The following is a 17,551-nucleotide window of genomic DNA, read 5'->3' as shown; positions in this document are numbered from 1 at the left end:
AAGATTCAGCAAGAATTTCTTGTGCAACGGTATCGCAATTAAGCAACGACGATTATGACTTTCGACACATTTATAGTACGCTTGGGCACGTACCGAGATACTATTATCTCAGTCGTGAAATTTTGCACGGTTGCTCGTTGGATTATCTCCCGGCCAGAGGCGTTTTTCACTTCGTGGAAATATTTTAATGGCTCTGCTTCTCACGAAAGGTTGGATCATCGAGTTTTCTCGCTTCGGTGGAATCGGCAGGGAAAAAATGTTCCAATAATCAAATTCTGATTGGAGGAGTTTGCGCGAATGATAAAAAAAGATTCTCAAATTTTGTGCTTCCTGATCGATCACACTAATTCGTTGATCTGCATCGAGATTGATCGAGTCGAATAATTTCATTTCGAACCGAAATACAATTTTATAAATTTTGAGTAAATCTGTTCCGATCTTTGCACAATGACAATTAATTTTGCACGTTGATTCCTTTACGAAGATCATCATAGACGGGGGGGTGTAGCTTAAACAATTTTATTGACAAAACGTTTTATTTACAAATTCGGATTCGAGTTCGTTGATCCATCTTTACACAAATTCAGATACATTATCTTATGTGAATATAAGAATTAACTACGAATGTCTCTCGCCGTCTCTCTCGTCTCTCCTCGCGGTCCTGCATAATCGCATAAGCCTTACGACGCGAGGATCGTATTCCATGCGAATAATCATTGTCACGTGAGGAATCGAGAATTATTTCTTATATATTTTGTATCGACGTACGTGTTGGTGTGTGTGTGTGTGTAAATATGTGTGAAATTTTTTCTTCCGTGTAATCAGGGAATAATTCACAATCAAATTTACCGAGTCGACCATTTACATACTTCGTTTAATTATTCGAATCGTCTTTGAACTCACGGTCATCGGATCAGCCGAAATCCGTCGAAAATATTCGGGCACGACTCGATAGAAATGCGTTAACTGTTTCAATTTCGTAACGACGAATTCGAGTTTGGACATCGAACTTTACTTCGTTCAAAAGAGTCGCTTAAACATTTTTTATCGCATGAATCATTGCGGGGAACTCGTCGATAAAGTTGATCGTGAGAGTGTCATTACGCGAGTGTAGGAAACGGGAGTTTCTGTATTTCTCTTCGGCTCGAGTTTCGCTCTTTTCACGTGTCAAATCATTCGATCGGAGTTTTCTCTTCCATTGAATTTTCAAAATTTATCGAAATTCCTAGAAATTCTATTTTCTCGTTTTCTCGAGCGAGTCGCTCCTCGGATTTTTCAATCCTCGCGCAATTCAGGTACGCACTTTTCTCCCCCAATCCCGTCACCGACTCGGGCACCGTTTGAAAAACAAAAATTTTTCCCTTCTCGTTATCGTCGATTGAGCCAACTGGTCAATCGATTATGTTGAGTTTGCTGTTGGTTTTTCGCAATTGAGCTCGCCAGGGTATAATCGGGGCCTCGTCTTCGTCGTCGTCGTTGTTTTCGTCCCTCGTTGTCGAACTCTTTTTCTCCTCGTTCTCGGTCCTCTCGAGGTCGATCGGTTTCAACAACCTCGAGCCGGCTGCCGGCGAGGCGTCTCTCTTTACGATCGGCGAGATCTCGATTTTTACCGCCGCTGGGACGATAAGTACAGGTGGCGTGGGCGGCCCTGAATTCGGTCTGTTTTTTTTTTTTTTGAGAATTTAATCATTTCATTGAAGAATACAATCAGGTTGGACGGACAACGAAAAAAGAATTTGAAGAGCTCAACTTTGTGGAATTTTTATCACTAAAAATATGTCGGAATTCAATCATTTGGAAAAATTAATTTGAATATTCAGTGAATAATCAAAGTAGATCAAGAAATGGAAAAAAAATTTCGATTTTTTTATCTCAACTGATCGAGTGTGCAATTGAAATTCAGTCGTTTGTAAAAATCGTTTGGAGTTTTGAGGAAAAGGATCAAAATTGTACGAAAAATGTAATGAATTTTGTAATTATTCATCGATTTTTTGTTACTCATTGGTCGGAAAATTATTGAATCTTGATGAACTTACTTTTTTTCGTCGACGTCCTTCTTCGCTAATAATTGGCGTTTCCAAGGGGGAATAGCTTTCTGTCGTTTTTCTTCATTTTCCCTCGCAATCTGTTCCTCCAGTTCTTTCTTGGCACGTTCGGCAGCTTTGCGGGCGAGCATTTGTCGCTTCCAGATTGGGATGACGTTGCCTGAGCTGTCCTTTTCAGGAATCTGTGCAACGACGAATAGAAAAGACGATTTCAATGAGAACAAAAGTCACTATTTCTGTGGAAAAATTCTGGTAATGAAATGTTCGTTAAAACTTTTATTCCATTCACCTGGTCAACGAAATTCGAGACGCTGAAAGCTTTGCTTATTTCCGTAATCATATTCTGCTCCTGGGTTTTCTCGGACTTGGCTCTCTCGACCTTGAGCTTTTTTATGCCAGGAATGTCCTTGGTTTTCTTCAGTTCTGCTATCAAGTCCGTTTTCTGGACGAAGAAAGGTTCCGAAACTGGGACAAATGAAAAACGTGGCTAGACGATACAACATTTTTTCACGTCTCAAAGCGACGATGAAAAATTAAAATAAACACGAATTTTTGTTTTTTTTTTTTTTTTTCCATTTTCATTGACAAAAATGATTGCCACAGTTGAAAAGAATCATCATGAAATAAATACCATTAGTCATAGAAACACTGCGCGGTGGAGGAGCCGAGAAGGTTTTCGTCGCGTGCATTTTGATGTTGGTTCTCCTCAGCTGTACGCTCGTAAGATCCTGGATGCTGATCGTAGCGAGTGGCTGAGGAGTTTTGGGTGTTTCCGGTTCGTGAGAGGCGGTTGGACTAGGAGGATTGTCTCGGGCGGTTGAGGCGGGTGGCAGCGGCGGCGGAGGAGGTCCCGGCACGAAAGCCTTCGCCTCCTCGCACTTCCGCGCCGTTTCTTCGTGTTGTGGCTCCTGACCTCGCTGGACTTCGGGTCTGCTTTGGATGTCTAAATTATCGACGGACCTGTGCACAAAATAGCGGAGGAAAATAGCGAAAATGAGGCAAACAACACTCGATAGAATTTAGGACTGAATGGACTCGCGGTAAAAAACGATTTGGGGTCGCGATCCCGCGCGCTCGGACGGGATCGGAGCCCGCACTGACCTGGCCTTGGAGAGGCTGTTTTTCGCAGAACTTTTGCAAATGCTCTTGAGATACTCCGATGGCTTGAGGAGAGTGTTGGAGTCAGCGGTGTTGTTGAATTTCGGTGGTATGAAAGGAAGAACCATGTGCTTGCTGACGAGGTGAGAGACCTGACTCGCCTTCGCGTCATCGGTATCCGACGAGGTACTGCCAGCTTGAACTTCCGGCTGATGTTCCAAGGATACCTCGGACTTGTTGGCCGCTGTTCCGCGACAGAAAAAGTAAGTGACCGGTTGCAATAGTCCGGAGTTGTGGAACACGCCGAGGAGGGGCATTAAGGACGAGGATCGACGCGAGAGATTATTCATTTTGCACACTCGAGCCCGTGCGCGTATCTACTACGGAAAAAGAAGGGAGCCCTCCCTCGATGCACTGGCATCGCACTCGCTTTAAGTGGATTGTACCTCTGTCCACGTGTGCGTACACGTTCGTACGATAAATGCACACCCGTATGCCTCCACGGGCAAGTGAAATCTAGGTAAGTGTATTATATGCCTGCGTGAGCTCCATGGTCTAGTAATAACCGCATCCATAATTCCCTAACGGGCCAATTAAAAAGTATCCTCCGCGCTGTTGTTCCTCTTGCTAATATTAACTCGGGCACCCCCTAAACTAGCTTAATCATTATTCTACCTCTCTTTAAATTAGTGTGCCGTCCGGTCAATCAGGACGTTGGCATCGTTCGACTCTACACTAAAACAAAACGGAGTTTCACGAGTCTCGCGGTGCATTGCGATGCCGCTTTTATTTCTGTGCTTTTTCGACGATATTCCTTGGCCCAGAAGCCACGGAAGTTGAAAAATACATTGGGCTTCGCAGAAATATTGATTTTCCTGTCAAGTGAAATTTTGCGTCAAATTTTCCAGAGTCATATCGTCTCTCTGAAGCTTTGGTTTTGCAATTGTTGAAAAAATGCGGGGCGAATACCATTCCTGAGCTCGTCATCGTGACAGACGATTGAGCGGAGATTGGAAGAGCTTTTTTTCGAGAGGCATATTTGATCAGTGGTGGGTGAGCAAAAGTCGGATGAAATTGTGCTACCGGACGCGATTTATCGCAGCGGCGATGACATTATAACTGCATGTTTCACCGCGAGTGGCACGATGCTTTCACATGCTCGATCGCTCAAGTTGTTACAGATCGTTGATTCAATAAACGATAAAAATGTGGATCAAGAGGGAAGCAACAAAATTATATCGGAACGAGTTACAATCAAAAAAAAGAGGGGCGGGGGGGGGGGAGGGGGGGAATGAGAAAATGGAAAAAGACGATTGGAAAACTTGACTTACTTGATGATGCTGTGCTGGAAGTCTCGCTCCTGGAATTCTTCTCTCTTTTCTCATCCCGAGCATTGAAATCGCCATTTTTAAGAGCGGAGGATAAATCTTCGATGGGATCCGGCGGCGGTGGAGGTGGCGGCGGAGGAGGAGGCTTAACGATACTGTTTGGAATAAAAAATCAATAAATGTCGAGCTCTCGAGCAACGAAGCCGAATTTTCAAATACACGGAGAAAATTAAACGGTTATATTTAGCGTGAAATTCACTGTCAAATTTACCGTGATATATTTGATTGTGCGGTGTAAAATTTCAAAGATTTTGCCGAATTTTCAGTTTTATAAGAGTAAATATTGCGGATAAGGAGTCAAAATTTACTAAATACTCCGGTAAAAGTTCCTACTTGGGACATTGAATATTATTCAAGGAGTTTCGATACCTGTTAACAAATGTTAACAAATTGATAAAACTTGGTGATATAATGTTCTTCAACGTAACGTGTAAAAGCTCAATTTTTTTCGAAATTTTCTTCTACATTGTTATCGAGTAACAAAGCATTAAAGCTAAGTTCTTATGCTCGGAATGTATACTTATATATATTGAAACGCTACGCTTATGCACGTAATCCTTCGAGTTCAATTACTCGATAACGGTGTAGAAGAAAAATCTAAAAAAAATCTGTATTGTCGAATTTGGTACTAAAGAATACGTTGACCAAATTTTATAAAATTCTGAACTTATTGAATTTTTTGACGTTCTTAACATGGCTTAGCATGACAACATTGTACCGACTGTACCGAAACTCCTTAATTTAAAGGAAAATCCGATTTTTCTCCCTTAATACGACGAATCGCAGCTCGTCACCGGACTGTCGTGACTCGCGCTAATTTTTCAAATATCATTTTCTCCGTGGGTAGAACGCGGTTCGCGATTAGAAAATGTGGAAACGAGACGAGAATAAAAATGATTCAACGCGAGAGGACACCGCGAAGTGTGTCAAGCAGTTTCGACCTTTTTTCCTGCGATCTTCGTGATATTGCGTGAAAGTGAGCAGCCAGTTTTGCAACGGAAGTGCGAAAACAAATCAATCGATCGAATTTCCAAGCTTTCGTGGTCGCCTCCCGCTCGTCTTTCTCCGCCCGAAGAAAGTGCAAATTGCAATGATCCTGCTCCGACGATTGACAATTTTTCAACCTACCTCGACGCGACGATCGGTGCTTTCGATTCCTTAGCGATTTCCACCGTCGTTATTATCGGCGCGTTTTTTCTCTCGACTCCACCGAGCGACGTGCCCCCATCGCTCGCCACTTTTGGTAGTTTTCCAACACGCTCGTTGCTGCTGTTTCGAGAGAGCGAAGGCGTCGATGTCGTCGACGAATAACAGTGCAGTTCGCTGCTCATGTTCGACGAATCGCTTCCGCTGCTCGATCTGCTGAAGCGTCTTCCAACCGTTCGGGAACGACTGCCGAATCGAAGATCATTAGTAGCGGAAATTCATTATCACTCGAGGGACAACGAATCTTCAGAAAAAAAACAATCGAATTTAAGGAACGTCAGAGGAACTCCGAAGTTACGAGTCAACGTGATCTTTCTTGCTCAATTTACAGCTTCTGATTAGTCTCGTAGGGAAATTCCTGTTCAGATTCAGCTAGAGGAAAATATTTGCTTCATTCGTTAGTTGATCTGCTTCGGAGAATCAAAGATTCTCGATCATATTTTACGGTAAAGAAAAGTTTTCCTAGAAAAATTTATTCCTCGGGAATTTTCCTACGATATTTGCCCTCTGATAGAAAATTTTGTCCAATTACGATGTTGGCAGCGTGCTTAAAGGAACACCGCACGATTCTTATCACCCTCTCACCATCCACGTATTCAAATACCTTTCTATATCGAATTTCAGGTGAGAAACGAATTTGGTTAATTGTAAAACGGTGTTCGCATCCGCGGTTGTGAGAATGTCTTACCCGCTCTCGGAGGCGTCATCGCTGAGTTTTTTGTGGGAGGACGAATTGACGCTGTCGTTTTCCTCCGGTCTTATGCAAATTTGTTCGTAAGCGTGCTCCGTGCCGCTGCCGCTGTCCTTTATCGAGTCCGATCTTATCGAGTTTCCATTCCCGACTGACTTGTAGCTACCGTTATTTATATGCACGTCCACTTTCACTGGAAAACGAAATGAAGAATTTATTTAGTTTTTTTTAAAATAATAGTCTCTGTCTTCGTTGCTCTCGCCCCTCTCTCTCGCTCTTTCTCGCCGTCGAGCGTAACGCCCCGCGTGAAAACTTCCGCGGGCGAAATCTCGGTTTGGTAATTCGGCCTGCCGACTCTCTCGTCTTCATCTCACGCTGCATCTCGTAATTTACAAACGTTCATTCGGATCTTGCCGCGAGAGCGGAGCATAACGATGCGTCTAATTTAGCGAGAATTTTAATTTCCATTTTTTTTTCATCCTAATTTCACCAGCTCGTTATTTGCGAGTGACGCAGCGATGCTTTGCTCGCGGAAAAAACGTTAGAACTCATTTCGTCAACGGGGAAATTGCAGCGGTGAAAAGTTTCTTGGTTTTTGGGAAAATCGATCTTGATACGAGCACAACAAAAGTCAATCCACCAACGTAAACAGTCGTTGTTCGATTATTTTATTCGAATGAGAAACGCAAGTGTCTTTGCGCCGGACACTCGCTGCTGGAAAAGAATGCCCGTTTTTTCACTTTAATTGCATACCATTATAACGCCTCGACAATAAATCGTGAACAAGCCAAGTATCCGTGAGCTCATTAGAGAAAATAAATGAGTGAGTAAACGCGCTCTTTCGATGTTCAACGCGCAGATGAATGTCGCATTAGCATTGATAAAAAAGAGCTTCGATAAGAAACACAAAAAGCATTTTTCGTTGCGTGAAAAATTTCGAGCGAGTCCGCGAGAGTTTGGAGTGAAAAAATTCTGATTTTCGTCGAGGTTGGTTTCGTTGGATTTAGTAAGGAAAAAAGAAAGCTTCGAGCGGGGAATCGCGCGTCGTGTCGGGAGCATTTCTCAAAAGTATGAATCGCCCGAGGAGCGTATCAAAGGGGCGATAAGTTATCGAATGAATAACGTCGCAATCTCGATTCGAAGATCTCGTAAGAGGAAAAACGAGAAGAATTTTCCCATTCGATGAATCCCCTTCGCGATGCTTTTTACTTTGTTATGATAATTCAATTGGCTTAATATGGCTCGTAAAGAAGGTTGGAATTTCGAGGAAAAAGTTCGAGGCTAATCGAACAAGCGTTCGTTTGTTCTGGAAGCCCCCGTTGCGAATATACTTTCCGCAAAAGAGAGATTCGCATCGGCACTTTACCGATGCTTAACGCACGCAGGCTCGCGCCCGAGACATGAAAAAAAAGTGAGAGAAAAGATGCCTCGTTTTTTTCCTCTCAACCTTCCCCGCACTCCCCTTTATGCGCCATAACGGCTTAACGGGTTTACGGAAGATTGCTCGTAAGACTCTTTAACCCGGTTTTTCCGTGAGTCGATCCGCGTTTATCATCGCTCCGCGAACGCGCAGCTTGTGAGTATTTGTTGCACTCGCCACTTTAATATTGTATTGCGCGCGCGCGTGAGCGAGTCTGCACCGAGGAGATAAATAATGGAAGAAAAAAAGGAAATTTATTAACGGCGCTATCGACGCTGCTCGTCAACCAGCCTTTTCTGCCTCTCTCAGCCATTTTGACTGTTATTTCATGCCCGCATCCGAGTGACAAACGATCCTTACGTGTCTATTGTGATGCTCTCAAATTTCAGACGCAACAATGAATCATTACAGGACATTAAATTCTCCGAAATTTCACCGGCCACTAATGACGAGTCTAAAAAACCATTGACGAAATATTAGTGTGAAATAAAAAGAGCTTGGGCGCAAAACAGCTTCTGTATGGCCCGCAGGGATAGCAGACTAATCGGCAAGAACTTGTTTTGTATTGATATTTAAGTTGCGTCATTACATTTTATCCCCTCAAAACTGAAAACGCGTTTTTCTCGAAAGCGTGTTTTTTGACCTGGTTGACAGCATGACTGTCAAATTTTGTCCGACCGACTTCATTCAAAGTGAGGAAATTTAAACTCTTTAGAAAATTTATCGCTGTCGTTGCATCGCAGAATTTTTTTTAAATTGTTTACTTTTTTCATTGACAATTTACTGCAAAATTTTTCTCTAAAATTCGATTTTTTTTGAATCTCCACCATTTTTTATTCTGATCAAAATTTTCAAATTTCTTACGATGCTGCTATAGCTGCCTTATTATAATTTAATAATCTTCTTGAATTTTTTATCTCAGGTGCTTGCTGTGGCACTTGTGCTGTCAACCGTCGCGGGGAGTTTTTTTTGGGACGCCATTTTGCGAGCGCTCCTCTGCTTAATAAAATGTACCAAAAGTAAAAAAAAAAAATTTCCTCGTATGCTTCGTTACTTGAATAATTAATACACCAAATTTCAAGTAATTTGGTCGAGCCCTTTAAAAAAAAAAAAAATCCAAATCACACCTCGTTTTTCAGCCTGTCACACTGATATTCCCCCTTAATTTATAAAAAAAGCTATCATTATATCCCTCTCGAGTTACACTTCGACCTTTACGGCTCTTTATTCATCGAAATGATATTTTTTGTCGAACTTTCACGCTTTTGTTCTCTCGTACTCGTTCTTCAAACTTCATCGCCATTAATCCCACTCCAATCTTCATTAATTCTCATTTGTTTTTGCGTTCCCGAGTTTGAGTAATACAAAACACGTCGTACCACGCTGTTGTCGATTCATGGATGCAACCCACAGGCAGAGACGATGATGTACCAGATTTTTGTATGCGATTAATTATTTATCGAGATATTAATTATTGATGAAACAGAGTCTCGGTCGGCACGCGCTTTTACCGGCAACTGCGACGGTCACAAGTATTGAAATTTTATGTCCGCATGAGCGTCTCTGTTTTTCAGCTCTTCACGAATTGTCTGATATAAGTGAATATGCATGCATGTTTTATGTGCGCGAGATTGGACGATTAACCGTCGATACGAGATGCCGGAAAGAAACTGACAATGCGAATGGGCTCGTTACGGGTGAAGCACCGATCGGCCAACGAGCACAGACGCTCCGCGCTCGCGACGATTAGAATCGACGATTAGATATAAGAATTGATGGATAAGCCTCTCGCGCTAATTGTAAATCGTACCTGAGCACGATGTACGAGCTACTTTTTCGGAGATAAAAACAAATACGATTTGATACGATTCCTCGTAAACGGAGACGTTCGTGCGCGCCTGCGTTCGTGCGTCCATGAAAAATGTGTCAATTGCAGTACATAAATTCATAAACCTCGATGAAAATGTGATTTTGGGAACAACTTGAAATTTGATACTTCTGAAACTGGAGCAGTAGCAGGCTCACTCTGATGAGAGTCGTTCGAATTAGACGAAAAGTTGATCGAGCATGTGGATTTTTTCACCAAATTCTCCGCGACATGGAACTTCATATTTTTTCTGCCAAGATTTTTAGTCGTTCCAGGGTTCATGAACCACGACGAAATTTCGTCGTGGTTCATGAAAAAAAAAAAATTGACGGCTGCTTTCGTGAGGAATTGAGTTTGAGCGAGGATTTTTCGAGGACCAAATTTTCTCGGGGCTCCAAACAAGTGCTTCCATCGGAATGTGGAATAAATGAGGAACCGACGAATAAACTAAAATATAGAAAATAGTTGGACGTGTCGTGGAAAGGAGGCGCGATGATTCGTGATGACGGAATCGAGGTCGTCCTGGGCGGATGAATTCTCTTTATTGAGGATGTGGTGAGCAGAGAAAAGAGCAGCGCAGAAGAGTGATACTTGACCGGTATAAACAACGACAAATCTCGATCTCACGACTTAAACGTCTATAAAGAGAGAGAGAGAGAGAGAGAAAAAACGACTTCTCCGCATATAATCTGGGACGTGCCACTTACCCGTTAAAGTCTCGTCCTTCCTCTCGTTTATAACGCCACGTTCGCCGTTTCTCGATTTCTCGCTGTCGCAAAATAGATGCGTTATCCTCGTGTAAACGAGATCGTGAGGGCTGTGCAGGTAAAACGACTCTCCCGTGTCCCTTGGCTTCTGGGCTGGCTCGCTGATGAACGCACTCATCGGATTTATGTATATTCCATCCCGCGGCCTCGTCCCCGGCGGATGTAGGAAAAATGGTTCGTGAAACATTCCGCAACTTCGGAGTGAGCACTGAAAAAAGTTATTTATCTTTTTCATTTTTTTAATCTCAAAATTCAATGGTGAATCACGGAATTTATGGAGCTCGCGCGACGATTTCCAATGACGATGCTATTTCAGTTGTTTATTGCGAGGAATTCTCAGGCGCTATTCAGATTCGCTTTTGCTTTGCACTTTCCAATACTCCTTCGATGATGAAAATGCTGATTATTTTTTATGTGAAATTGTTGAAAGATTAAAGGGAGCATTCAATTGAGAATCGGGGATTGAATTCGAGTGCGAATCTTCACCTTTGCGATTAGAATTATCGGGACTTGTTCGAGAGAAAACGCGCAGGGGATTTTTCAGCCGAAAGATCCCAATTCCGATTTCTATTCCGCGCGATAGAATCGCGAAAAGGAAGAAACCGAGGGAATTTCTAGTTTTATAATTTTCGTTTTTTTCCGTACTCGCTGATCGTTTATGCGCAGGCGGTAGTATTTTGCGACTCTGCTCGACGAGCCGGATCGACAATTAGTTTTCCATCGCTGCGGATTCATCGCAAGATTATTATCGCCCCTCTCACGAAAGTGAACGCGCAAATTCCCGCGATTAACGCCTGCTCTCGAGTTTCGCCGGTTGCGAGGAAAGCCCCGGATTGTGCCGGCGATAGCCGATCCGATCTGGGCAATAAAAATTTATAAACAACGCGGGTCGGGACACGCGAACGTTTAACGAACCCTCCATTTCGCTCTGCGCAACCGTACGAAATTAGTTTTTCAAATTTTCATCCATTATTTAAAAAAAACACGCTCGTTTCCAAACACTGTGCTTCGAAAATCCAACACCCCGATCCAGTATTCCGCTAATTAGCACCAAGAAATCCCGCCAATGATCATTTGCTAGAACACACTTTCAAAGAAAATAAAACGCGATAACAAGCGCGGAATGAAAATTTCTGGAATCGCAGGTCAAAGTTCCTGGAATAAAAATCAATAGACGAAGAAAAAATGAGGATTGTCAGGACCCCTGAAAAGTTTTACCTTGTCAATGGAATTCGTGGTGCAACTGCAGGTGGTCGCGTCGCTCATATTCTCCGAGTAATCAGAGCCTAGCCGATCTCTGGCCATTTCATTAGCGACATCAGAGCGATTGTCATCTGTAAAAAAAGTCGTGAAATGACTCAATTTGTTGAGGGTAATTGAAAAATATCAAATAAATGACGAAATTGAGGCTGAATTTAACGCCAGAATCGATTGAGGCGTGCAATTATAACTTATTTTGTCGTTAGCTCGTTTTCACACGTATCCAGTTCTGTAATTTGTGCAACACGACCGACACCTGTCTCTAGACTGATCGAGCCTCGACTCGAAAGGCGCAATAATCGTAATTCGCCCATTACTATAATACGAAAGTTCCTGGAAGCTACTCGCTCGTTGGACGAGCACAACGATCGTTTCGATCCACTCTGTTACCAAACTTCTAAGACCAATTTAGTGCAAATTCGGATTACCCAACGTTACCATTATAACAAAAGACTGAATTTATTACGAAACTATCGAGTCCAATGGATATAAGAATGCCACGCTTTTGTAGTCACACGAGTAATGTTAGTCTTCGTGAAAAGTTGTTTAACGATTCATGTGAATTACGAAACATTCGAATCGTTAAATTCGAGTGCCAATAAGAACTGTGTCAATCCATTTGCATCGTCTTTATGGATTCCCAGAAAAAAAAGCCAAGTTCAAACTCTTCGTTTTTGTTCATCGCCTTAAACTTTGACGAGTCGTTTCGAAACTTTTGATCAATTGAAAATTCACTTGAGCATTGAGGGGGACGGGAAGAAAAATTTGAAAGTTTTTCGAACCTGGAACAAAATATTTTTGAAAAATCGACTCATTTGGAGGGGAAAATGTTTTACGATCCTCGGTAGACAGTTCTGAAAATCTCTGCCGTTAAATTCTAGTGCCAGAGAGAAAGGGAGAAGAAAAACGATAATTGAGTGGACGGTTTTTCGTGCGAACGATCGGAGGACGTAAAAACCTGATTGCGGGGTGAAAGGAACGTTTTTTGATGCACGCATGTAAACAAAGTATTTTGCGTATATTCTCTAAATGCTTGAATCGTTAAATCGAAAAAATTTTCAGTCGTTATGTTCGTTGTAATGAACAGCGCGTTTGGAAAGTAAAAAGATTCAACGGCAATTGCTTCCCTGGCTGTTTCATGTGCGGTCTCCATTAACAGTGGCCGCGCGCGATGAATAGTTTTTTCTTCGCTTCAAACCGGCCAAGAGAAAATTGATAAATTGCTTCTATTTACCGAGCACACTCGTTATTACAATTTCGTGTGACCGATCAGTCCGATCTGTCAATAAAAATACTTTTCTTTACATTTTACGAGCTCGTTGTAAATATAATACGTAATTGTGCCTTGACGCGTAACGCTGGACTAAAGCCAAGAGTTGCTTCACCGAATCATGCCATTCTTTATTTTTATTCCCGCTGTAATATTTCATATTTCTATCGTTATGTCACAACAAATGTCTCATATTCGTCGTTGGATATTTTCTATTCCCATGACGATAAAAACCGATCGAGCCTAACGTCTCACAGCTCGCAACGGTTGCAGTGACGTTTAGAGGCTTTTGCTTCCGCGAGAAGCAAAGCTTTTTCCCACCATCTCTCTTTCGATAAATCAATGAATTTTACTACCAGTGCTAATTGAGGACACGAATTTCTCGAATAATTTATCACCTTCTTTGGCTTTTTCCTACAATTTTATTGACGTTTTCATTGAGATAGAATGTGGTCTGTCGAGTCGTGGGGAATTTGGGGAAAAGGTAGAAAACGGGGGATAATTAAAATGAGCGAATATTTGTCCATTTTCTTACAAAGATAAACCGCTTCGATCGGTTTCGTTACCGAGAATAATTTTTCGTTGAAACATCAAAGTATTTCGTTGCACACTCATTCCAAATTTTTGAGCTCCAGCAAGCAAATTTCGAAAATTCCAAGGAAGCTGAATTCTGAAAATGCTTCGAAGTGACAAAAAATTTAGTCGCATATCGACGAAATATTTCTTTGAACGTCAAAGTGCTCCAAGGTTTTGCCGTCGTCGTATTGGTTTCGAGGCGGTTTTATTGGTGCGCGTTTTCGATCGGTGACAGATTTCCCGGAAGGATTTTCCCACGGGAAAGTTGTTGCTGGGGTCTTGAGAACAATTTTTTGTTATTTTCCTCCAGATACAAAGGTGCGACGTGCATAACGCGGTGAGTGACGTGTCGTAGACAAAAGCACTGAATTTAAGGAGGAGCGGGGCGACCGAGGAAGGACTTCCATGTGGTTGAACCAGGTAGCGATGCTCGCGAAAGTGGATTTCTGCATGGTGAATTGTGTTTCTTTGGAGAAGCTCGCGGATGCTCCTGCGGTGCATGCGGAGGTGAAATTGTCGGGATGCGTACGTGTAATAAATAAATGTGCACACGCGCATAGAAAAATGTGGCTCGAGTTGAGTTGGTGGAGAGAGAAAGAGAGAAAATTTTTCTTTCTCGCTACTTTTACGTCCAGTTGCCTTTTAGAGACAAGTCGAGACGCGGCGCGTCCGGAATAATTATCCTCGGGAGCTCTTCTTCCTTGGAGAAGATCTCAAGGTCGAGTGCAGAAGATTAATCCGCCGGGAGCCAATCGGCCTCGCTCAGTAGGCGACCGAACGTGTTTTTTCTTTTTTTTCGCAAATTATTGCTCGCAATTCCTTCTGTATGAGCGTCGAAGTAATTATCGTGAAAACCCTTTCACGATTATCGTGACGAGCAACTTTTCACGCGATTGCAAATTGTTTTAATATTATTATGCTTTTCATGGACGTTAAAAATGAGAAAAAGGCTGATCATCTTGACGCGATAGATCGCGCGCATATTAAGACCGAGATCGTCAGACTCAATCACGATGATGAGCAGCTTAACACTCGGAAAGATCGTTACTCGCAGCAACGAAAAAATAAAGTTATAAAAGCAGGTAAATAACGCCTTTCTCCGTGCATCGGTTTTGTTCTCGAGCCGCACACGCTCACGTTGCGCTAGAAAACTTCAAAATGTATTTTTGAAGTCGCAGCACTCGATGCACGAACGGCGTTTCAACATTCTTTCATTCGCCAGAAGAAAACGCTCCAGAAATTTCGAACTTGCCATGTCGAAAACGTAGTTTTTGTTCTTGCAGAAAAATTCGTAATAAATTCAATTTTCAATGAAAAAATGCATCGCACGACGTTCTTCGATTTCTCGCGATTTCAGTGTAACAGAAAATCCACGATAAAAAAATCTTCTGATATTCGATCCCACAAATTATCCTAATTACGATTAATAAAGAAAAGAAAATTTAATCAAAGTTCAAAAAATATGCTCCAACGCCGTTTTAATCCGTCGAGCCCTCCAGCAATCCCGACTAATGAAAAGGACTCCTCAATTAATTACCCGAGTGAAAAATTTATGCAGACGCACGAGAGCTCAAAAAAGCTGAAATTCTGAATATTTTTCAGATCGCATTTGTCGTGCTGTTTCGCTATTGCGCTCTCGCTAAGTATCGCGACTCTCGTCAGAGACATTATTTTAATATTAGCGATCCTTTCTCCGGTAAAGTAAGTGGAAGAAAAATCCTCTTAATATCCAGTTACGTGAGCTCAGCGATATGCTTTTTGATCAAGTGGGTGAAGGACGATTGGCGAATTTTCTTCGTCACTTTTGTTTGGTCACTGAAAAAAGAGCGTCAACGAGGAGGGTGAGCGAGTAACGTTAAAGAATTTGATGAACGATTATCGCAATCAAAGTACACGACGATTCTGCTAATTGTCAACAAATTTTATTGTTCTCGTACGAACGAATTTGCCACGACTGTGCGCGAGTGCACCTTGAACCTGAGTGAGTAGCTCCGCACGACCAACGTCGCGGGACAAATTTTTTGCGCACGTCGCCAGTTGTTACTAAAGAATAAGGAAAAAATCTCGCATGTGCGTGATCGTCGGTGAGAGTTCGTCGGCCCATGAAACTCACGCGACACTCGCCGTAGGGAGACGCACACGTGCGCATGTGCGCGTTTTACTCCTTAATGAGTTGGATTTACTTGTTTTAGTGGGAGCTCGCGCGCGGAGCGACTCCAAGTGTGACGACCCCGGCCCATCCTCGCGATGATTTTTCCTCGCGAATGTACGTTTTTTCAATGTCACTCATTCATTTATTTGTGTAATAACAGTGAGCCTGGAAGATTTAAGTTTTAGGATGCCTGAAATAAATCTCAGTAATTTCACGATGGAAAGAAACGTCGCGGGACGAGTCCTGCGTCACTGCGCGCGGGTGAAGGCCGAACGGTTTTTATTGTCATTATTTCCGATTGCGGAATGATGCATTTTTTCGAATCATTCTACTTGTTTGCTGATTACATTCGATCGGGTATTTCGAAGGGAGAAAAAACAATCGTTTCGCTCTTAATGATCATTTTGACGCTAATTCAACGAGCTGCAAAACGCTGTTAATCATTCAGGATAAAAGTCAAGTCGCATGAATTATTTTTCAAACAAACGCGTGTGTTTATTGAATTTTTTAAGGAGGATTGAGGTTAAAACCGTTATCGAGTAAATCGATTGAAACTCTCGCGAGCAAACAGGGTAGTAAAAGATTTCGATTAATCCCAACGAAAATCGACGCGTCCGGAGCGCTCGGCTTTTTATCGCGATATTGTTCGACTTTCGAGGCTAATAACCGACGAGAACTAAACGCGCGTTTATTAACCTCTGGAAGCGGCTTCGGAGCCGTCAATCGGTGATTTATAAGCGGAAAAATCATGGATTTGCTCGTAACGTGAATTTTTCGTTCAACGACGTTTCAAGAGTATTCCCGAGATCGGAGAATTTTTCGTGTTGCTCTTTTTTCGTGTTTAGCTCTTTTATCGACTCTTTTTCAACGGGAAATTCGGACGAGTCGCTCCCGGTTTTTTCATCGATCGAAACGGTGTGCAGAAATTTTTGTTTTTTTTTGCAGATCCCAAGTCCGCTGAGCACATCGAAGCACTTGGGAAAGACGGCCGAAGTAGGTGATTCTCTTTTCTGGTCTGCCAGAACGAATAAAACGAGTAAAAAACGAAAAGTTAAAAAATAGAGAAACGAAGGATCGTTCGTGCAATCGACGAGCGCCGTTTCGTTCCAAATATGTCGTAGTTGCGTGCCGACCGCGATTTAATTACTCATACAAACGAGTGTGTACTTGGCAGTCCCAAACCTTTGCAAACTTGAAAACGATTTTTCTACTTTACGATCTCAAGAGGATTCGAAAGCTCGAAAAAAGAAAATGTCAATCCAGAAAATTGAATTTTCTGAAGACACTCCGCGACGGTCGAGATGAATGCTCGTCTTGAAATCCTTTAATTTTGCGAGCATCGGATGAGTTTCGCGAGACACGAGCGTGTCGAATGAATGATCGAATATAGGCTGCGTTCTCGATTCATCGTACGGGAGTCAGGTCGATTCTCTCGAGCCCGTGCACATACGTGCACGTGAGAGGAAAAATGGCTTCCTGGGCGTCATATTATTCGTTACACTCTCACGGTACATCCCGAGCATCGAACGGAAGAGAAAGAGAATTTGCAATAAAAAAAGTGTCATCAATTATCGTAGCGGTGCAGTGTTTTTTTTTCGGTCAGGATAAAAAAAAAAAAAAAAAAAAAAATCAACGCATTCGTGGATATTGAGACGTCAGGACGGAGGCAGGAAGTTTCAAACTCGTTTTTGAGGCTTCGACGAGTTTTTTGGAACGAGCTACTCTGGAGGCTCCGAGTGTCACCGCGAAGGCTCGCGAATCGCGAGTAATTACGCATGAATACATTCATATTCGGATTTATTTCTCATTTG

The 17,551-nt window shown here is 42.4% G+C and overlaps 2 protein-coding genes across 4 annotated transcripts in view; one reads left to right on the top strand and one right to left on the bottom strand.

The window, feature by feature from the left end:
- Positions 1-503: 503 nt before the first annotated feature.
- Positions 504-17,551, bottom strand: part of LOC122410425 (protein bangles and beads) — a 19,232-nt gene continuing 2,184 nt past the window's right edge. For 2 of the 3 annotated variants that reach the window (XM_043418539.1, XM_043418538.1), the window contains 10 exons: positions 11,701-11,816; positions 10,423-10,690; positions 6,426-6,621; positions 5,660-5,923; positions 4,475-4,626; positions 3,147-3,387; positions 2,677-3,005; positions 2,335-2,510; positions 2,037-2,227; positions 504-1,659 (listed from right to left, as the gene is read on the bottom strand). In XM_043418539.1, the coding sequence (XP_043274474.1) occupies positions 1,392-1,659; positions 2,037-2,227; positions 2,335-2,510; positions 2,677-3,005; positions 3,147-3,387; positions 4,475-4,626; positions 5,660-5,923; positions 6,426-6,621; positions 10,423-10,690; positions 11,701-11,787 (2,172 nt within the window). In that variant the 5' untranslated portion in view covers positions 11,788-11,816 and the 3' untranslated portion in view covers positions 504-1,391. Of the gene's footprint in view, positions 1,660-2,036; positions 2,228-2,334; positions 2,511-2,676; positions 3,006-3,146; positions 3,388-4,474; positions 4,627-5,659; positions 5,924-6,425; positions 6,622-9,227; positions 9,499-10,422; positions 10,691-11,700; positions 11,817-17,551 lie in introns of those variants that run through there. The other variant, XM_043418540.1, reaches the window with a different exon arrangement.
- hgo (homogentisate 1,2-dioxygenase) overlaps positions 13,979-17,551 on the top strand; it is a 17,763-nt gene continuing 14,190 nt past the window's right edge. The window contains exon 1 of the mRNA XM_043418553.1: positions 13,979-14,008. Coding sequence (XP_043274488.1) covers positions 13,994-14,008 — 15 coding nt within the window. The 5' untranslated portion in view covers positions 13,979-13,993. The remainder of the gene's footprint in view (positions 14,009-17,551) is intronic.

This window comes from Venturia canescens, chromosome 5 (assembly GCF_019457755.1).
Source record: "Venturia canescens isolate UGA chromosome 5, ASM1945775v1, whole genome shotgun sequence".
Taxonomy (NCBI): domain Eukaryota; kingdom Metazoa; phylum Arthropoda; class Insecta; order Hymenoptera; family Ichneumonidae; genus Venturia; species Venturia canescens.
The sequence above is the reverse complement of the archived record's forward strand: the minus strand, read 5'-3'. Positions and strand labels throughout refer to the sequence as shown.